The following is a 15,484-nucleotide window of genomic DNA, read 5'->3' as shown; positions in this document are numbered from 1 at the left end:
TCGACGACGAACGGAAGACTGTCGTCATTGACAGAGAACTCTCCCGACTGAACATCGACATAGCCTGCCTCCAGGAGACCCGAGTGGCTGACAGAGTCACCATCTATTTAGCCAACTACACATTCCTTTGCCAAGGGAAGCCCTATGATGAACCTAAGCACCACGGTGTCGGCTTTGCTGTAAAGAACACGATATTCGCCTTCATTGGACGTCCATCATCAAGTACTGAGATAATCCTTGCCCTCCGGCTGTCAACATCCTCAGGCCAAGTCAAGATCTTCAGCGTGTTTTCCCCATCCCAATGCTCCACATACGAGGACAAAGACAAGTTATATGAGGTTCTGGATCAGGCAATATCCACTGTCCCAAACATAGAAGGTCTCTGCTTACTAGGAACCTTCAACGCTAAAGTGGGAGCTGACCGCGAGGCCTGGTCCACCTGTCTCGGCTTTCACGAAAGGGGCAAGATCAATGAGAATAGTCCGCGACTGTTGGAGATGTGCTGCTCCCACAGCCTGTGTATGTGCAACACATTCTTCAAATGCAAGGAGACCCACCAGGTGTCATGGAGAAACCTACGTTCACGCCACTGGCACCAGCTAGACCTCGTCATCAACAGGAGTGCGGAACTGGCCAGTGTCCTCCTCACTGCGACACGGGCCATTACTTCGTGGCCATCATGGTGCGAAAACTACCAAAGAAGCTGTACAACGCCAAGAAGAAGGTCCGTTCACGCATCTACACCTGTTGTACAAGCAACCCAGAGAAAAGAAAATCAGTTCATCAGTAAACTGCAGAAAGAAGTAACCAAAGCGACACCCGATGACACCATCGACTCAAGTGGTCACACCTCCGTGACTCTGTGTACAATTCAGCCATCCCTGCTTACTGGAAGAAGGAGCGCATAAATTCCGACTGGTATGATGTAAACTGCGAGGAGATGGAGCCCTTGACAGAAAGTATACTCCTGGCATACGAGGCGGCACCTAGCCCCAGAACACTACAAGCCATCAGGACTCGCAGGAACAACTCCCAGACCGCTCGCCGCTGCCTCAGCACCTACTGGTTGAACCTAATATCAGTATACAGAGAGCTTCCGACACCATGGATGTAAGAGGCATGTACGAGAATAACAAGAAGGCGACTGGCCCGCACACCTCCAAGACCGTCCTTCTCAAGTTCAAGACGGGCGAAGTCATCACATGCCAGGAGAAACAACTTCAACGATGAGTCGAGCACTATCTTGAGCTGTATGTAACAAAAAACTTCATCACCGAATTCCCCTTGGACGCCATGCCAGATGTGCCAGTCATGGAGGAACTAGACACATCGCCCACCTTGGAAGAGCTCGGAAAAGCCATCGATTGCCTTGCCTGCGGGACGGCTCATGGAATTCACGGCATTCTTCCTGAAGTCAGCAAGAGTGGGAAATCAGTACTGCTTCGTCCCCTATACATATTCCCCTGAGTTTGCGGAGACACATCCTCAAGGACACGCGTGACGCCAACATCGTCATTTTGTACAAGAGCAAAGTAGACCGTAGCGACTGCAAAACTACCGGGACATCGCCCTGTTCAGCATCGTCTGAAAGGCTTTCACCCGTGTTGCCTTCACTCGTTTGCAGACCTTAGCCTCTCACGCCTACCCAGAGTACCAGTCTGGCTTTCGAGCCCGCAGGTCAACCGTAGACACGATCTTGTCACTACGCCAATTGCAGGAGAAGTGTCGCGAGCAGCAGATGCCGATCTATATCATCTTTATAGACCTGACGAAGGCATTTGACCCGGCCAGTCGGAGTGGACTCTTTAGACGTCTGCAGAAGATGCTGCCCCCACGACTGCTCGCTGTCGTCACGTCGAACATGCACAGCACAGTGTGATTCAACGATGCAACATCGAAGGCCTCCACAGTCATCGGCGGAGTCAAACAAGGCTATGTCCTTGCACAGACGCTATTCGCCATTTTTTCTCCATGCTTCTCCAGTACGCCTTCAACGACTGCAGCGAGGGAGTATACATTCATACCAGGGATGTCGGCAAGCTGTTCAACATAGCCCGTCTTAGTGCTAAGACTAAAGTCACAGACGTCCTCATCCGTGAACTGCTCTTGACAGACGATGCAGCCTTGACATCATGCACGGAAGATGGCCAGCAACAGCTGGTATACCGCCTTTTCCATGCCTGTAAGGTGTTTAGACTGACCATCAGTTTGAAGAAAACGAACGTCATGGTGCAGGCCGCAGACTCCCTTCCCTCCGTCACCATCGATGGGTACAACATGGAAGTTGCAAAGATCTTCACATACCTCGAGTTCACCATCTCCAGCTCACTCTTCATTGATTCTAAGGTACACGGCAGGATTGTCAAAGCAGCAGCAGTGATGGCCAGACTGAACCAGAGGATCTTGAACAATCCCAACCTCGCGTCTACCAGGCCTACGTGTTTACCACACTCATATACAGGAGCGAAACATAGAACACCTATGCGAGACACGAGAGGAAATTCAGCAGCTTCCACCTGAGGTACCTGCCGCGCATTCTACACATTTAGTGGCAGGACGCAACACAGACGTTCTGGAACGTGCCAACATGAACAACATGTTCTTCGTTTTCGGCGAGTGGCGCCTTCGCTGGTTCGGCCATGTCCAGAGAATGGAACCAGTCCGCATTTCCAAGGACCTGTTATATGGGGAGTTAGCAGAAGTCGCACGACGGACAGGACGACCACGACTGCGCTACAAAGATGTTTGCAAGAAGGACATGAAGACGGCCAACATCAATGTCAAGGCCTGGGATAGCTGTGAAACGACCCTTCCACCTGGCTCATAGCTGTCAGACAGGGCGTTCAGGAACATAAAGCAAGCTGAAAAGAGATCTAGAAAGAAGGAGAAACAAGAACTTATTCTGGAGCTACGTCATCGTCTCCGGTAGACGCATGGATGCCAATATATTTATTTGCCACATGACGAAGACTGCAATGTGACACTCGTGGGGTCTGTTTAACGAAAGAACGTAAGTTTTAAGCATAAGAAAATATTACGATATTTCTTAATTGCATTTCACAATGAACAAAACTTATCATGCAAACCATGCCTTGTTTATTAGCCATACTTAACAATATATCGTATTATTACTTATTACTTGTAGGGTTCTTGTGTGTGCATATGTTTGAGAAATACAGAGAATGTTGCCGACGTGCAACTTTATGGATATATACAGAACTAAACTTTAGTGAGCATGGAAATGGATAAGCCATAGTTCTATATTTATCTATTTGAAAACGCTAATCACATCGTTGCTTTTATTAACTAATATTTTATTCTAAAACATCTACTCATTTGAAGTCCCCAGAATGCCGTCTATAATTTACATCGACAAAAATGGGAAGGTACATTCGAGGTTGATGTAATCTTTAACGTCATATACAGCTAAAATATTTGTCATGTTCATTGGAATACTAATAAAAAAAGCCTTAAATGCTTCTCAACTTTATGTTTTTTGAAATGTTTGTATTGTACGAACAAGCCTTGAAAAAGTATCGTTCATTTACATCTTGTAGTACCCCGACGGCGATTATCAGCTTGATAAGCCGTTGAATAAAACTACCTTGTATACAGTGGAATCTAATGAAGATCCTTGTCGTTAGATCGGGGATCATCAAATCGTTTACTTTACAGACAATTAGACAAATGTAAAAATGAGACCCAAGCTGTCTCTGCTAATTTCAGTCCGAATTAATATTAATCTATGGCATTAGTAATCTTGTTTAGCGTCAATTCAATGCAACATGTATACATTTTTAAACATATCCTCTGCTAAATCTTATGCTTTATTTCAAATGTCTACTTACAAAATGGTTGTTCTCCAATGAAAGTACTCAGGTTAAAATCAAAATGTCTTAAATCAAGACATGTATCCAGACAGGTCGATATAATGCTATTCTTCCTCAATAAAAGCCGTATTATATGTAAATTGGATTGTTTGGTAAAATTTACATCATGAATGTATCTTCCAAATTCACTTACTGGTAGAGACTTCTGAACTGAAATACCACAGTTTTACAAACATTTTTTTTATGTCTTGATATCATCCAATTATGTTCATTCAGATGGAGAAATTTCCATAGTTTATTCCAGCGTGCGTACGTGTATTTGTTTGAGCCTATGAATTTGTTGTACATGGCTTCAAGGTGTCTGGTACTGAAGAATCAATTACAATAGTTTTCTTGCTATAGAGAAGCGCCTTTATTTAATTCATTAATAAAACGCTGATATGCTAGGAATACGACCATGTCTTCAAATTGTCTATATTAGCTCTGTAATGTCAACCTATGCATGCGTAGACCTCGACATAACCCCTCGGCTTGCTAGTTTGTCTATGCGAATTTGATGTAAACGCCAACCATCCAGCACAAGATGGGCTAGAGCGTTGGATGTGCACCTCCTTATTATAGTGCATCCAAGTAGCTAAACTAGTACCTTGAGATGGAGGGGCCCCGAGTGGCCGAGTGGTCTAAAGCGCTCTCCGTTACGGACCACTGCCATCTCACCTCTGTCTGCGTGGGTTCGAGTCTCGGATTCAGCCAGTGTGGGTATGTGAGAAAGCTTGCCAGTAGCTTCTCGTGGGTCGGTGGTTCTTTCCGGGGTTTTCCCGGGTTCTTCCTCCACCATTAATACTGGCCGCCATATATGGCCTATCGTGTGTTGAAAAATGGCGTTAAACCCTACAACAACAACAACAACAACAACCTTGAGATGGAAAAACGATAAACTCTTTATTATTATACCACTTAACATTTATTAAAAGCAAATACGAATTATGTTTCTTTGCATAAGTCCAAAAGTCAGTCGGGCAACTAATATATTGTGCTGATTAAAGTATTAATTTAGATTTCGTAAAAAACTTATTTATAAACTAAAAAAAAAATGCAAGAATTATGTCTCAATTTATATTATGCAGAAACTTGCATGTAACAATCATTTGTTATTTCTTACGTACAACTGTATACAATCCGCTTAAACGGACACCTTTAAAACTATGTATAGATTCTACCCTTTGGAACTCTTTAATGGTTAAAAGTCAATAACATAATATCGGATTTTTTTTATAAAGGGTGAACATAATTAGTTATATGGCACTAATCATTTGTGCACATTTACACACACGCAATATATAGTTACACAAAGAAATAAAACAAAATAGAAAGAAAACAAAGTATTGATAACAAGCCATATTTATATATAGACATAATAAGCAAAGAAGTTTGTACGAACATGCTTTAGCTCGTTGCATTGTTTATATGCAATGCAAATAAAGAGACAACAAAGTTTTATTTGTCAAATCAACCATTCTTGACTTGGAATTTATTGCATTTAAGCATAATTTGATGCATTCATATTAATCTAAGTTGGCATTCTGTTACCAATTGAGTGGTTGTGAATATTTAATAATTTTCAAGAAGAGTTCTTTATTTGACTCTGGGATTGAAAAGTGGTTAGCTTAAATTGATCTTTAAGTAAGTCTTGCCTTGTTTTCAATTATGAAATAAGTAGATATTCCATCGATTGTAATGGATAATACTTCTACCCATGGGGAAATATGAAGCATCAGTCCGCAGAAGTGGGCACTCCGGTTTCACTTCTAAACATATTTTGAAGACTGAGCTGTAGCTGCAGAGCAAGGCGTTATTGAGGCTAATAAAATAATTTATGAGAACAAAACCTTCATGGTTTTTATTTATTCTCACTCACTGACGATTAATTGGTATTCTCGTCATATTCGACCTCTTGAGGAATGCCAACATTTCCGTTGCAGCATTAACGCCATCCCTGCCACAGACATATGACACCAAATTTTATTCTGATTTTGTGACCAGTAACATCACTTGTTGGAGCTGCGGCATTGAGTCCCGATCTTTTCCACCCTGCATTGATCCTAATAATCGTATCATTGACGGCGGCAAATTGTGTTGTAATCAAAATCAACTCTGATCCATACAGCTTCCTTTACCAATCAGTGCTATCTCAACTCTCAGCATGTGTGTGTGTGTGTGTGTGTGTGTGTGTGTGTGTGTGTGTGTGTGTGTAACCGGCTTTACTCGTAACAATAAAAGATGATATATTTAGAATTTCATAAGCAAATGTGATGTTCAATTTCAATGTGAAATGCAATATAATACATTTAACTGGACAATCCTAACGTCCTAATTAAACAAAACTATCGATCACCACGAGATTAGTTCAATTAGAGCATACCCTCATGATATATTCAGTATTATTCTTAATACGTTGTATTAAGTACATATAATGATAAACAATATTTAATGTACAAGAAATATACTTTACCTTGTGAAAAGAAGAACGGCTCTTGTCATTGCTAATACAAAATATTTTTAGCGAACAAGTTCTTATCTATGATTGTAATTTAACATACGCTTATTAAAAGTTTATTTTCGATTTGATTTTTATTTGTTTTAACTTTATCCAGCAAAAATTCATCGTGTTTATTTTCTTCAAACTACTTTTCTTTGAATAAAATTCTGAAACCTAAATATTTTCGTTACGTCTTCGATTACTGAATTATATTTTTGAAGTAAATATCATGCATTTCTTTCACAGTGTCTACCTCAAACAAATATTTTACACTTCATACTCTTGGATACTATCTGTAATTTGAGAAGCACGCCATACCGTAATCATGTACATATCAGACAATGGCAGGTTTTTATCTCTAAAAATCAAGCATTGTTATAAATGATTTTACCTTAAAATACACTGAATAGCTTCAGTACCTGTGTTATCTGTCTTGTCCTGCTCTTGATGTTGATTTCTTTAGGCCAGGAAAAGTTAAGTTTAGAAAATCATAACTTGATATACATCCGATTATTGGGTCTTGACCAATACCCGTTTTTACTGGTTTGCTCGCCAAATTGCTTATTTGTTTTAATTTCAATAACTTTGTGAACTTTTGACTCTGTTCTTTGATGTTTACGTTTATCATCCTTTATAGTACATCGTATTCAGGTTTGGTGTCTAGCCAAGTTTAATGTCACCTTTTGTGGCTTATATTTCTTATTGCACTGTGTATGACTTTGTTTATAATGATAAAGCTTGTAGATTGCATGTTTAGGTTTTGTTGTGCAAGTTTGCTCTGCATCACTAACTTATGTTCCTAACAGTTAATCGTTCGATCTAATTCACCAAATAATTTCCTTGTAAAACACTAACGTGACTCAGAATGTCGCGTTCTAGGGTCAGAAATTGTTTCGCACCCGTTGTAACATAAAATAGCCAAAATTAATTATCTTGGTTGCCTTTTCATTGTTCGGATCAACGACATGTCTAACTGTACTCCATGCACAGATTTAAGTGCTGTTTAAAAATGCAAACAAATATAACCGGCTAAACGCAATATTCTCTCAACACATTTTATACACATGTCTCCTGTTCAGAACAGGTAATCAATTTTAAAACATATTTCAACAGTCAGAACCCTCTGGTGATAATAATAATCTAGTCTCCAATATATGGAACGGTTCTATGAAAATTATTCTCTTCAACATAATAATTCGTCGATTCTACCTTAAATCATATAATATTGTAAAACATACCAATTGTCAGGATTTCTTTTTCATGTAGAAATTCAATCATATACAAATTAAGAAGATGTGGAGTGGAATTATAGGTCCCCTTACAGTTCTCTTTAACTTTGGCAAATTGTGTTTTCGTCATTTTCTTAATTTTGTGCTTTTCTAAATAAAATATTTCTTTAATGAACAGATGTCAGACCTGACAGGGTGATGGTGGCTTCACGTCTTTAGAGCCTTGAAATCATCAAGCCCCTTTCACTAAAAATCCGTTAACACATGGACGTCAGCGAACAAGATATATATTATTCGCACACACATGAAAAGCGACCAAGATCTGAGGAAGAAAGTATTTGCCTCGAAATGTGATGAATCTTGATTAGGTTTAGCTTTAAAGGCAGCAAGCGATGTTTAGGAAAAAATATCGTTTCCGATTTAATGTTATTCAGATAGATTTTCATTTACGAGTTTGTACATGTAACTGGATAATTGGAAATTTTAAGATGTCTTAAACTACAGTATAGCAAACAGTGCACATATAGGTATACGACTGCAATACCATAATAAAACTTTAATTCGAAACATCAATTGCATAATAATATATAACAAAGCTGTGCAAATTCAGCAACGTCACCCAATAACGGAAATTCCTGTGTATGTGGGAGCAATGAGATAACCAGAGAAGGTACAATACACTTGATCCTGGGTACCATAAATAACATCACCAGACCCTGCTGCCTTTAGGTAAACAGAGTCACCGACTTGCAGATGGAGAATTACGGAGTTACCGCTTGTTCCGTGTTAGCCTGGAGTGCTGTTGTACTGGTTTGGAATATTACTCCGCACGATGACTATCCTCCTGAAATGGTAAATGAAAATATCTCCGAAGTCAAAAACGAACAAACCCTGATCTTAAATGTGTTAAAGTCAAAGCCAGGAAGATAACAACTTTTAAAAGTCTGAAACACAATTCATAAAATTCTGAATCATCTAAACTGCTCATCTTATTGTTGTATGAGTCAAACTTGAGTTTTAAACTTACAATAAGAACATGTTTTTCGAACGTTTTAAATTAACCTTTTTATGAAAGCTTTTTAATATATCTTGACACGTGTTCCTCTCGCCTTCTTCCTTGTCATATTCTTCGTTATTGCAGTCATTATTGTCATCATCGTTTATGTTATTATTATTATTATTATTATTATAAGTAATAGTCATAGCGGTAGTAATATTAGCGGTAGTAGTATTAGTAGCATAAATAGTAGTGTTTATGCGGTGATGATGGTTAGGAAAGAAATTTGAAACCTACTCAGAGTTACGATAAAGGAAAAGTGTAGCAACATGGTTTGTCTGTGATTGTGCATGCACATTGAATCCGTACAACCCTTGTACGGGAGCAGTGAAATTTCCGGTGCGTTGGTTAAAGGCGTGCTGCACATTTAGAAAGATTCGGTTAAACACAACCATCGTGTCCGTGGGTAGTGTGAAACTTCTCGTCAGACCAGCAGAAAATGCAATCACACCATTGCTTCCTAATAAAAACCAAAGTAAATGATACATAGATGAAGGATTCCATAGATCGAATGCTTCTACTTAAACGTCAGCACAGAAACCATGAATTAAATTCTAGTAGTAATCTAAGAACTCCCTCCTGCCATTATATTCTTCTTCACATTGCCACAACATAGAAACACACTTTTACCCATAACAGTTACAATGACAATAGTCTAAGTTATTTATGAAAACATTGGTGAAATAGTGAAATTATAAATATGCAGTAACGTAGCAAACGACTTCTCCAAGTTATTCATAGAACGCACCACAAGCAAGACCAACAATACCAACACTCAAGACTGAAACGATCATTAGAACCTTCCGAGCGAATGGCAGAATATCTTGGTTCCCGAGTAGTTTTTTTTTTTTTTTTTTTTTTTTGAAAACCGCGGGATAATACAAAATCACGTGTAAGACACAAGCTTAACGAAATAGAAATGTACGTACCGGAAGATAAATAGTTATCGGAGCCAATAAGGGTCTCAGAAAACGTGCTGTATATCTGCTTCGCTTCCCCGAACAGCTTGTTCGTTCGTTTCGCTTTAACCACCACATAATCACCCGAATGCAACTGCAACATGACTGTGTTTCCGACTTGCGCCCGGTCTGTCGCTGATATCCCAGTCAGCGAACAAATATATTGGTTATTGTTGTACAGGTCTTGCGAGATTGGTTCGTTTATTTCTGACAGAGAAAAGAAGTGGAAAATATAGACGCCAGGGACACGTGCTGTGAATACTCCGGTATTGGTGTTGTATCCGTTGCCTTGATTGATGAGTAATTTGTCGTACAAAATTGGATATCCCGGAAGAAAAGTCTTATGTGAGGTCAAGGTCGCCGAGAATGCAATGCCTGTGTCAGAACCATTCTCTGTTGATAAAACAGATGTGAATTACGTGACGATATTTAAAACATCTGCACCGGTTTCACAAAATTCATTAAACATTTTACTCAATCTGAATGCATGCATTATTGTGCTGATGATACTGGAGATGATATAATTATTTTTATTAGAGATATACCCAGTGAAAGGGATTGAAAAAAACTTATCTTTTGAAAATATATTAAACGGACATCTTTTGCAATTATGAAAAAGAGTTGCTGGTTTCCTTAAATTTCCTATACTACAAGGCAATATTTTTGTAAGGATCATTTAATAGTGTATATCTGCCGTTTAGTTCCTTTTAGCTCAGATACTGAATGTTATTTGAAGAAAACAAACTCGTTGTTACTCCCAAAGCAATAAGACGATGGTCATAACTCGAAATCGGATAAACAAAAGCGACCAAGGCATTCTGATAAGTACAATTTGTCATGAATAAAATACTGTTAAATATGATAAGGACTGCGAAGAAGAGATTTCTGAAATAATAAGACTTGCTAGTTTTAATTTCGAGTCATTTGTGAATTTTAATCTTTAATGAGTTTTTTGAGAACGACACGAATTTTCTTCATCAGGCCAAACTATTACGTGTTCAAATTTTTGGTCTGTGCAAATGAAAGAGTTGAAGTTTGGATCTACGTCATACAGTTTTGCTATCTATGCAACGCACCGGCAACCATTCGAACTCCAGAAAACGTTGTGTAGAGCTCTAACGACGAACCGTACAAACTTACATCTGTTTGATCATTTGCTTGCACTGAAACCTCATCTCCTTGGTTTAAGTAAAGTATAACTGCATTCCCTGTCGTAGTAAAGTCATTGGAAGACCAGCCGTAGAGAGATGCGACCAAATCTTGATTTTTGGTAATTTCAAGCCAAACTCGACCAGACGACTGACTCATTGCGTACATCTGAAACTTATATACTCCGTCTGCTGGGCTGTGAAAACCCCAGGAAACGAAAACTCTGTATCCGGACCCATACGAGTTATTACCTTTACATAAAAAGACGTATAATGCATTTAGGTGGATTGATGTTTGTACAGCTGAACCAAATTAAGGATATAGGGCTTAAAGCATACACCTGAATCTGGTATATTCCATGAAATTGACTTGTGAAAACCCCAGGTAAGGAGAAAGTTTCACCCGGACCAATACCAGTTATCACCTACTTGTATTCCATAACCATCGGCGTGTGTGCATGATATAGTTGACATGGACACCTTTGTGCAATGGAAGATTTAAAATATATAATCAACTTAATGTCTTAGTAGCGACAAAAAGAGAAAGAAAGCTGCAAACATGATAATATTTAGCAGCGAAACATCTTTTATAGCTATTATTTTCATTCAATTACAATAATCATGCATATAAGCATTATAGTTTTTAAACAGACATTTTAAACAGCAGCCTATATTGATAGAGTGCACATGCTTTTCAAACTTGATTTTTTTATACTATATATGCTTATGTTCAATACGTAAAGACGTAGCATAGCGTATGCTATACTGTTGTAAATCTAAATCATGTGATTCTAAACTTAGTTAAAACACAAATGCATGAAACAAGTCTTTTTTTTTGTTCGTCCTTGGAGTGTGAACTCGCTGACCGGTTTGGTTTCTGTGAGTATGTAAATGAATGTTAAGGTCAAATTATGTCCTGAACTCTCTGTTCCACAGTTAAGATGGGATGCCACTTATGTTTGCCTGATCAATTGTTGATGTGCTGTTTCTGTGAGATTTGCACTGTTCTAGCTTCTCGACTGCCTCTGCATTTCTCCTCCATTATGTAGCTCCATTATGAATGATACGCGGGCCAGATGGAGCGATATTGTGTGAGATCTTCACATGACTCAGGGTTAATATTTGAGAGTTTCAAGTAGTCAGGTAGTCTGCCAATGGACTGCTAAGAATTATGGCTTTGATTTTCATCATTGATGTTGACTGTACGTGACACTTTGATGTCGAGGTACGTGAACTTATACACTGACTCGATTGTTTGGTTTGGTTTACTATAACTGTGCAAGTTTGTGAATCACTTTTGACTTGTTAGAACTAATTTGGAGACAGATATTGTCACAAGCTGCAGATAAATGATTTGCAATGTGTTGCACATCAGATTCAGATTTTGCTTTCAGTGAACAGTCATCAGCAGATTAGACATCAAGAACAGTCGCTTCGTGTTACTTTTTTGTCTGTAATCTACTCAAATAGAGCAGCTTGGCTGGCTTCCGTCGGGTATGAGATGTGGATCATAATTTCATGGACACAAAAGGCATAAGTAAGCATTGCATAGAACATATCCTTCAGAAAACATGAGCCATCACACGACATTGCTTAACTCCATTGGTGCCTGAAAATGGTGCAGATGCGTCACCATCATCCACAACATGAGAAACCATGATGCCTTCGAAATGTAAACCGTCGCAATATATTTATCCGGGCAATCAAATTGTATTATAATCCTCCAATGGACTCCATGACTGGCTGTGTCAAAGGCTTTTATCAGATTAATGAATATTGTATACAGGTTAGAGTTCTGTTCCTTTCATATCTACTGTAAGCACTATTCCTTTCCTGAAGTCACATTGACTCTCTAGCAGGATCCCGTCATCTATGTCATGCACAAGGAGATTCGTCATAATTATGGCATGACTAATTGCCAGATATTGACAGCAAAGAGATATCCCAGTGGGTGTCATAAGATTGTACGTCGCCTCTGCGCTGATAACGTGAACGCACACCTGGAGTATAGTTCACTGAATCCATTTTGATTGTAATGGTTCAGTCCGTTTAAGTGCCTTGTGAGAACCTCCTACCTTATAGACTTCTGCTGTCACAGTATCTGCTCCAACTGTTTTCCATTTAACATCAAATGGATTGCCTTTATAGTTTCAGTCAGACTTGGGTTGATCAGACAAAGACATGCTGCTTTTCACTTGGGTACTCGATCAATTGCATAATCGCTAATAGATGAACACTGAATGAGGATGATGGTGAAGTTCTGGCCTTTAATGTATCTTTCTTTGTCAATGAGCATTCAGTATTATAGGTATTTATGATGACTGATTTCAGCAATTGCATTCAAAGCATCATAAAAGTACTTTATATTATTCTTGTCTTAATAGGACTGAATCGCATATGCTTAATACCCAACCACCGGTCTTGCAGCTCTTTAGGCTTACAATAGACAGTCGTCGTAATTTTCTTAAAGTAGATAGTCATCTTAATATTCTTAAAGGCTGCCTTCTTATATAATGAAGTGCTGTCTTCTATGCAGGTTTTATGTTGCCAATGTTTCTCATTAAGTAGTTTCTGAATGGCAGTATCGTTCTCACCAAATCAATCGTGATGTGTACGTTTGGTGGGGCCGAGGATTTTGATGCTGTTGAAATCACAATGTGTCTTAAGAATATCCATTTTTCCTCGACATTTTCGGAGTTTGTATCGATTGTATCCAGTTGACAGCACAATTCATCAACAAGTGCCAGTTTAACATTCACTTATTTCAAACTGGTAACATTAAGCTTTTGTTCATTTTTGCTGTGAACGTTTGCTAGACTGGATATAAATATTGAGTTGGAATCTATATGCCTGTGGACAGTCCAATATTATGTACTTACCTTCGTCACTCGGATATCTTGTCTGTCTCTTCATAAAATATTTGTCCTTGATCTCATCTGGCTTGAACATGTTGAGTATATGGGCACTGATGATAGGTGCATCTCTTTTCCAGACAGTGTGCGTCTCATTTGGATAAGTCTGCTATTCAAGCCCATTTTAAGACTTCTAAGTTTGCTAATTAGCTGTGATTTGATGTCAATTCCAACAATAATTTCACTTCGTCCTTTTCTTCTTTACTTTAACACTCTTAAAGAAGGTGCAACCGGCTCCTAATTTGGTAAGTTCTGTTTCCCTCAAAGTTGCTTTCGAAATATTTTGTCTGGCTAGTTCTCTACTAACTATGGCTCTGGTTTTCTCTAGTCTACGTGCTGATGTATTGTCCATTAGCGTCGTACATCCAGGCACCAATGGTCAATTGCATCATTTTCATATTCCTGTTTGGTTTTCTACGGCTATATATCGGATTTCTATCGACCACAGTGTACTGCCAGTGTTAATGTGAAAGAGGCAATCTGAATCCCTGGCTCGTGCTCTGGCGGTAAGCAGTGTGACCATAAAAATGACTGCTAGGTCACTCTGAGGGCTGTCGTGTTTCACTGTTGTTTCCGTCAAGTGAACAGCGACTCTATACTCTGATCTGCCTGTGTGCAGGTCTGCATATACAGCTATAATTGTATATTCATCCGCTTCTTTACAGGTTGACCATCACCACAGGACTTGAATGTGTCTAGTGGTGAAGGGGAATAATGTCTTGTCTTGTGCGTGAGCTGGATTTGAGTGAGGAAAGGTTTTGTAGAGTAGCCCTGACTCACTTTTCCGGGCCTGTTTGAATCCAGTGCCGGAACATTGCCGAGAAGTCTGGAATCATGGTCAGATGCACAGGATGTCCATCAGTTCCTACGGCACCTGAGCCGATCCCGATCCGCTGTCAGCACAGCTCCTGATATCTCCCTTCCCAGCCGATGGATGAGCACATCTGCTCATTGGCTTGATCCACCAGAAGAGACTTTCCAGACGGAACCAGATGTAGCTGTTCATTATGGACCAATAGTTGCAGAGAGCACTGTCTACTCTTTCTTACAGTACCAGGCGAGTGAAGTGAAATCAGACACTTGTTACGACTTTATGCTATTAATCTATGTAACCGAAAGAGCCAAAACCATCACCATCACAATTTTGTAAAGCCAACAGAGAATTGTATTTCTTTAATAGTAAAGTGACACATTAAAAGCAATTTACAGTATTTTAAATTCAATCCCAAATACCCCTAATAGTTCTATCACACGTATAAAGGTACATTGGGTTCCGATTAAATTCTAGTACTGAATGTGCTGATGTATCAATAGTCTTAAATATGTTGATTTGTCTACATCCTTGATTTATCATAATAATATAAAACATAAATGAACTCACAGTAATCTGAAAATAATGATTTTTTTCCAAATTTTCAGTGAGCACGTTGATAATTCAATAGATTTAAATAAATACTTTGTATGAAATTATATCTGAATAAAACAATACATAATTCCACTGACGAACTTAAAAGGATGAATGAATAGTTGTGTTGACGAGGATAGAGGTCAGATGTTCGCCACCGGAATATTCTAAATTTGCAAATAAGGCAAGGCTTGGAAACAGATCACCGTAATGATAGTATACGTATATCAAGATATTAAAGATGGGTAAGTGAAAGGAAAATGACAGATAGATATTTAAATATTTACTCCAAATACCTGATCTTGAATTACCTAAACAAAATACAACCATACGTGTCAATGTAACTCATTCGATCATGTACAAACGCATGAATATTGTTATCGACATCTGAATACTGCATGTTTA

The 15,484-nt window shown here is 38.9% G+C and overlaps 1 protein-coding gene across 1 annotated transcript; it reads right to left on the bottom strand.

Annotated features, from left to right (window-relative positions):
* Positions 1 to 2,897: 2,897 nt before the first annotated feature.
* Positions 2,898 to 13,711, bottom strand: LOC149798052 (uncharacterized). The gene is made up of 5 exons (XM_089960832.1): positions 13,642 to 13,711; positions 10,751 to 11,014; positions 9,538 to 10,007; positions 8,489 to 8,542; positions 2,898 to 2,993 (listed from the first exon to the last, which is right to left on the bottom strand). The coding sequence occupies exons 1-5, from the start codon at positions 13,709 to 13,711 to the stop codon at positions 2,898 to 2,900; spliced, it is 954 nt and encodes a 317-aa protein (XP_089816958.1).
* Between the last annotated feature and the right edge of the window lie 1,773 nt (positions 13,712 to 15,484).

The sequence above is a fragment of the Sinohyriopsis cumingii genome, chromosome 6 (genome assembly GCF_028554795.1).
Source record: "Sinohyriopsis cumingii isolate HCF-2022 chromosome 6, ASM2855479v2, whole genome shotgun sequence".
NCBI classification, from domain to species: domain Eukaryota; kingdom Metazoa; phylum Mollusca; class Bivalvia; order Unionida; family Unionidae; genus Sinohyriopsis; species Sinohyriopsis cumingii.
Note: the sequence above shows the minus strand (reverse complement) of the source record. Positions and strands in the feature narration are given on the sequence as shown.